The 7,337-nt window shown below is 48.7% G+C and overlaps 1 protein-coding gene across 1 annotated transcript; it reads right to left on the bottom strand.

Moving 5' to 3' along the window:
• Positions 1 to 3,767: 3,767 nt before the first annotated feature.
• On the bottom strand, positions 3,768 to 5,181 carry LOC120666858 (protein RAFTIN 1A-like). Its single transcript, XM_039946841.1, has 2 exons — positions 4,987 to 5,181; positions 3,768 to 4,888 (listed from the first exon to the last, which is right to left on the bottom strand). Exons 1-2 carry the CDS (start codon positions 5,138 to 5,140, stop codon positions 4,119 to 4,121), a joined length of 924 nt encoding a protein of 307 aa, XP_039802775.1. The 5' UTR covers positions 5,141 to 5,181; the 3' UTR covers positions 3,768 to 4,118.
• Positions 5,182 to 7,337: the final 2,156 nt, after the last annotated feature.

Raw genomic sequence — 7,337 nt, forward strand, 5'->3', positions numbered from 1 at the left:
CACAATGCGCAGCTAGATAAATTTGAAGATGCAGCATGTCCTTGTGGTAGACTGTAACACCCTAATTTTCAATTTAGGGTCCCAAATAAATTTAATTGTTTTGGTAATAGGATCGTTAAGGTTTATTTAATTTATCTTGCATTTTAGAGCATTTATCGAGAATTAAATAATTTACTTAGCCTTAAAATGAAATATAAGAAAATAGGTTTTGAGCATTCATGCTGCTTTGCATCATTTACTTGCTTGTTGTTCAGTTTAAATTTGAATTCGTTGAATTTAAATTTGAATTGAATTGTTTGACTCAGTTTAAAAAATGCAAAACCAACTCTTTTTCCCTCTCTCTTTTCAGCCCAGCCCACTCCCTATCTTTTATCTTTCTTCTTTTCCTGCAGCCCAATCCGCGGCCCAAACCCTTTTTCCCTTTCCTTCCTTTCTTTCTTTCCCTGCAGGCCAAATCCCATTTTTCCCGGCCCAAAACTTCCTTCGCGGCCCAACCCGGCCTTCCCTCTCTCTCCCTCTCACACCGCCACTTGGGACCCGCTCGTCAGGGGCGTCTCCTTCCCCGTGCTCGACCGGGACTCCGGTCCGAGTCCGTCTGCACCGCGCCTCCTTGTGCCGCTTTGCCCCGCACGCCGAGGCCCTTTTTGGCCCCATATATAGTGCCACGCCCTCGTCCTTGCCTCTCATCAAAAGCCGCAACTGCCCTTGCTTGAAACCCTAACCGCCGCCGCTGCAAGCTCGAGCTCGGGATCTGCCGCCGTCGCGCCATCATTCCGCCGCCTTCCCCCCGCTCTCGACCACCACTGAAGCTTCGCCAGAGGGTGACGGACCTCTACGACCTTTTTTCCTCTCTCCCTCGCCTTCTCGCGCTTGGAAATCATTCGCCGGAGCAAGTCTGACGGCCCGTTCTGCCGTTCGCCGCCGAGCACCCCTGTCTAGTCTCCCTCTCGCCCAACCAAGCCCCTAATCGAGTTCGCGTCGTCGCGTTCTTGCTCCCCGTCCAAACCCGAGCCAAACCCGACCCTGGACAGCCAATTTCGGCCTACGCCGGCGAGCGAGCCACCGCCGCAGCCCTCACCTTTGGCGCTCAGCTCCGCTGCCTGTGCCGCCGCATCACGCCTGAGCCGCCCGACCTGCAACCGACGGCCGAGATTAGATCCCATCCCGAGTCAAAACCCAGATACTGGTCAACTCCGGTGTTTTTGCACAAGAGCCCCTATGATTTTCTAAAATCAACCCGCGGTCCAAGCCAGTTCAAAAGTATTTATAAAACAGCCCTTTTCTTTTCGTTTTAGTCCCTGATCTTTTATAAAATAGTACCCACCGTCCTTAGCTTGTTGTTTTTCACACTAGCCCCAGAATTTTAGGTTTATTTATGTTTTAGTCCTCAATTTCTTTACCAGAGCCCTTTTTAATGCAAATCTTTTACAAATAAGCCCTTGAAACCATGTTTTGGCCATAACTTTCTTGTTTTAACTCCGTTTTCGACGATTCTTGGGCTCACGTGATCCTTACAACGTGTAGAATAGCTTTGTAACCTCGTTTTGTACTGTTTACATTGTTTGGTATACTATTTTTTATTTATTGCATTTGTTTGCTTGTATGTGCTCGTGTGGTGCGTAGACGATACGCAGTTCGAGGGTCAGCAAGAGCAAGGATTTGATGACGCAGAGCAACAGCGGCATTTTGAGGAAGGCAAGTGGTCCTTGATCATGCTTTTTGTCCCAAATGAATCACCAATTATTCACCTTTACAATTATTGCATGCATGTGTCTATAATTTGATGGGAACCCAATTAAGGACATGCTTAATTACTTGATCAAACTTGGGCTATTTAATTTATGTTGGGTAGCATTGCTAGTTGCTAATTACTTTGGGCTATGGATAATGAGATAAATGCTACACCTTTTTACTACATGTTCATACTTGGTTATTATTGTTAAACAAGATCATATGATTTAATTGGAACATGGAGAACCACATAGGATAACAATACAACCACAATACTATATGACTCTGGTCTTGGCTGATTAATTAGAAACTTTAGCATGTGACGATCTTACCGAAAGGGCAAGAGGGGATGCATCGATGGGGTATAGCCCGGTCCTCTTGGGGTAGCAGTCTTTGCTAAGGTTCTGACCATTAGGGAGGTTTATCCTCTGCTTTGACTTGAAACCTTAGCGGGTTGTCATGTGTTAGGGAATCTTTGTAAAGGCCTCGTAGTGTCCCTATGCAATCACACCTCGGAAGTGTGGTATTGTGCTTGGCCCGCACATGCGTGGTTGGGTTCAAAGTTCTTCGGAGCTTTTACGCGAATTGTGGTGAAAGTGTACAACCTCTGCAGAGTATAAAACTGATATATCAGCCGTGCTCACGGTCAAGAGCGGCTTGGACCCTCACATGATAATTGAACTTGAAGATGATCTAAATCGATGCTTTATTTATGATGTTGAGGTTTACTTCAATTACTTATTTGTGGGTAATGGTATAAACTTACATCTAGATAATGCTTGCTAATAAAACTTGACCAATTAAAAGTGCTTATCGCAGTTAAACCATGTCAGCTATTCCTTGATTTAGCCTTGCTTGTATTGTTTGTTTCCCTACCACTTGTTGAGTACCAACCATAAGTGTACTCACCCTTGCATAAACACTGTTCAGACCAAGATAATTGTCCGGAGTACCCAGAAGACTTCGAGGATTTCTAGGCGTATGTCTCCCGGTCGACTACCTGTGATGATGAAGATTCCGCTGTTACTCTAAGACGTTTACTATTCGCATAAGTTTAAGACTTTTGGTTATGTAATTAAGTACTTAATACTCTATCTCGTTTTGGCATTATTATGGTATTCACTTTATAAGTCTATCATATGTGTGTAAACTTGATCCTGACGCACATATGAGATGCATTTGGTTAACCGGGTGTGACATAGACCTTGACTTGCGACGTCCTCTTCCGAACCAACTCCGGTACATGTATATTACATGCATGCATGACCATACAACATATAAATTAAATTAAATTAAAGATCCTATAATATAATTAATAAATTTTGGTGCTTGCAGAGTTCAAGGACAAAGTGCATGTCGTGTTGTGCTGCTACCTCTACTCTAAGGCAGACGGCTACTATGGACACGAGGACGCCAAGGGCAAAGCAGTATATCCTGTACCCCAACCTGCTAGAGGATTTCTTCTACTGGGACTATATGCACCCCATGCAAGGTGGCTTAAAGGCCGTCCTGGATTCTCTGGAGCAACCCCTCTGATATATGAAGTTGCTTTCTTGAAATTCTTGAAATCGAAATGTAGATTCTTACGCGAGTCATCTTAAAAAAAGAAGGAAATTCTCACAAAAGTTCGACATGAAATCGATCGATCCGATCCTTTTTTCATATAGTTAGGTTCTTTAGTTTATTGTTAGTTAGTCTTAAGAAAAAGAGTTATTAGGTTCTATCTTGAACTTATTGGCTTCTGCTTCTTGTACTACTATGTGAATCATGAATAAATGAACAGTCCGTTTGTTATGGTTGGACATAGGAAACCTAATATCTCACAGCTCTTCGCTGAACCAACCATTCAAGTTATTGACGTTTCACCATTGACCAGAATCCGCTGGTGTTGGCACGGAATTTGGCTCACCCATTTTTCTGTTTTTGCCTTTGTTCTTGTGTTTAGCAAGAATGATCAATAAGCCTGCTAGTATTAGCCACGTTTTAGCCATAAATTAAGTAATCATCTGAGTTTTAGCCATGTTTGTTTTCTCCCGTTGCGAATGCACGAGCATATTTGCTAGTATTTATATACAATACAATCAGTTGTACATGCAACTGACGACACAAATTTATTTCCATAGTCGATCCAGAGTCTTTACACCGATACTTGCACGACTTAAGATCCCAAACAAACCTAGAGGCCCTTTTTATGAACCTAGTTCTAGCACCGTCATTATTCAATATAATAGCCGCCACCTTCGAATGCACACAAGGCCATGCATACTTGTATAGTGCACATGTGTGGTATGAACAAAGATCGCCATGTCGATCCATGTCCAAAATGCGAGGATTAGAGGTGGCCGTTATACTTCATTTATGGCGATGCTTAGATTGCGCAAAGCAAGCTAATAGGCCCTTCCTGCCTTCTTGACGAACGCCAGGTCACCGTAAGGCATGAAGTGGCACACCGGCGTGCCACCGGGGCGAGTGTTGAGCACCTCGAAGGCCGGGTGAGCCGGGTTCCAGCTGGAGGTGTCGGCGTGGCAGAACGCCAGCATGGAAGCCGCCGGGCCGCCACGGAGGCCGCTGAGCGAGACCACGTAGGCTCTGTACCCGTTCTCCGCAGCGTGGCACTGGTAGACGGCGTAGGGGAACGGCACCCTGTGGCAGGACACGTAGCGGTCGCCGTCCAGCGGGGAGACCGCCCGGACCACGTAGGTCTGACGCGGCAGGCCGCCGTGGGGGAGCGCCGACGTGGCCGCCCACACGCCCTGCTCGTTCACGGTGCCGAGCATGGCCATGGCGCTGCGCACGGTGCCCTCCAGGGACGTGGCGCAGGTCTTGACCTCGCCGGCGACGGGCGGCTCCTGGCACCTGCGCAGGGTGTCCCTCACCTGGGCGGCCTCGTCGGAGCCCACCGGGACGTTGAAGGTGGCGAGGACGTCTGCTAGGTTTCTGAAGGGGACCTTCCCGGTGACGTCGTGGGGGAGGATCGCCGCCTCAGCGTCTGCCGGGAAGGAGAGCGTCATGGCGCTGCCCGGCAGCAGCTGCGCCTCGTGGAAGAAGATGCCGGTCTCGGCGACTGTCCGTGGATTGCAAACGGAGCTGAAGAGTGTGCATACACTGATACTGGGGAGTACAGAGTAGTGCTCCACGAGCGGCGAGTGGTCAATGCCTTCAGGTTCAGGGTGATGACAAACCAATAATCAGGGGATTTTTTTTCATGTCCTTGTTAACAGAAGCCGACTAAGTGTGAATTAGTACAAAATAAACCTTTCATGACAAGATCTGCAATGGCCTCTGGCATCGTCGTGCCCGGGAGGGCCTGCTCCCAGAACTGTGCCGCCGGAGTGTCGGTGGCAAGGTGGCCGTGTACCGCGGCGACGCCGGCGACCACCATTATCAGAAGGAGCGTTGATGGACCCATGCTTTGGTATTGCTCTTAGCTTGCTAGCTCTATGCTCTGATTGCAGTTGATGCATTGGCTCCGGATGGTCTGGTATAAATAACCCTTGCTGTTCCTCTGAGTAAGTGGCTCCACAAGACAAAGGCATATATGCTCATTTGGTATTCTTCTATATATTGTCCAATCTTCGCTAGCTGGTTGAAGATGGTTATTCTTATTTATCCTTGTAAGAATATTTCAAGAAATAATTACGAAAACATTTATTAGCTAGCTCACTTAATATACTTTTTTTGTTCTGTGATCAATATATACGGGTTATCGGGAAACAAATAAATAATTTTGTGAGTAGTACAAAACCGAGATATATAGAGAAGAAAAGCACTTGCAAGATTTCGGTATATAGCAAAAGATTATTGTAAACATGGAGGATGGAATCAGCCCACAAGAAATCATATATATGACCAACTCATCGCTAATCATTGCGGGAATAATCTATTTTTTTAAACGAACCAGGACAGCTGCCGATTATTATATTAAAAAGAAGCAACAACGTCTAGACTGAGCACAACAAAACAACAATAAAGACGATAACGGTCGGTTGGACTGAGACATCAACACGACAACTCAACTCCACTCAAACTCTACACAACAAAACCACCGCTCCACTCGACCACGGCAGCAAAGCCGAAAGCAGTAATGTAGCACCCACCCATAAACCACACTCTTGAAGATGTCGAAACCTCAGGCATGACCAAGCGTCGATAGGTATTGAAGGAGGACGAGACCACTGCACCAAGAAAACCCACCGCTATGGAGGACCCTTCGCAATGATGCCGTTGCAAACACTCCACCCGATGGAGTGAAAAAACACCGGACCCAAGCTACTCGCAGGCTGTGTTGTAGTCGCCACCACGACAACACAACGCGCGGGGGCCTCGCCGCATCCGCTGTTGGACTACACCTCTCACTCGTCGCCTCGAGGAAAAACACCACGCACGGGGACCTCACCACGCCTGCCATAGCACTCCACACCACGGATCCGTTTCCTATGTTGCTGTCGGAGTCGAGAGCAAAAATGCCCCGCACCTTAAGATCTCTAGCAAACAGCTAGCCGTCGCCGCAGGTCGACTTCACCTCGATGCATCACCCTTGCAGCTAGCCACTGCCGCCAAAGCAGCAAGCCAAGAAAGTCGCTTGCGCCGTCTTCCAACATTGTACCGCATCGGGTGGCCCCAGCCAAGCTAAGCGACCCGCCACGATCTGCTTCAAGCCTAGTCGTCCCACGGTGCTGTATCCGCAAACATCATCCTCTAACGCAGTCCCACACCGCACTGACCGTTGCTAGGGAACGCTAGCCGCCGCGGTCCATTGTAAGCAGCCAACCGGCAACCATGTGGCAACCCTTAGCACCAATACAGCAAACACCGGCGAAAGCCGCCATGGACAATGGACCGACAATGCCACAAACCGAGCTGGGTCTCTGAGATGACGCCTCTAAGGAGAGCATGATGCCAAAAAACACTGTCGTCGCTCGTCTAGGATCTGGACAAGGGTTTCACCCAGAGAATCCTGTGCAGCAGGGTTGTAGCTCCAAAATGACGCTCCCAATGGGAAAACGACATCCAAGGACGCCGTCATCATCCCACCAGCAAGGGCTTTCGCCTGGAGCATCCCAAACACTCACTGCACGCACACGACGTGGCATTCAGTCACCACAGCCACGATAATCCCCCCGGGCGATGCTGTCTCCACACGCCATGCCGCCTAGCTCCAACTTTGCTTTGCTCACTGGTAGCTGCTCCAGAGCGGCAGCCACGCCCAGAGCGACGTGCCCTCAGGGCCCACCAATCATGCTGGAAGCTCCTTGGGACGTCACCACGCCATGAGGAGCGCCTGGCCGCGATAGCCGCGCCACGCCCTCAAGCCCCCAAGCCAACAACCTTGCCACCACGGGCCACCTCCACCGCAACCGCCTCCACCGCTGACACCTTCGCTTCCGCACACGCATGCCTCGGCGCCTGCTCCTCGTCAATGCCCACACGCACATGATGCTACTGTGCCCATGCTTGACTGCAGTGGCGGATCCAGGAATGATTATCCACCAGGAATGATTAAATGATGAGCTGATTTCTCCTTCCTCCCCTTCCCTTTCTTCTTCCTCCCCTTCTTCCTCCTTCTTTCTTCTCAAAAATGGGGGGGGGGGTCCATTGTTTTTTCG

The sequence above is a fragment of the Panicum virgatum genome, chromosome 3N, assembly GCF_016808335.1.
Source record: "Panicum virgatum strain AP13 chromosome 3N, P.virgatum_v5, whole genome shotgun sequence".
Lineage (NCBI taxonomy): Eukaryota > Viridiplantae > Streptophyta > Magnoliopsida > Poales > Poaceae > Panicum > Panicum virgatum.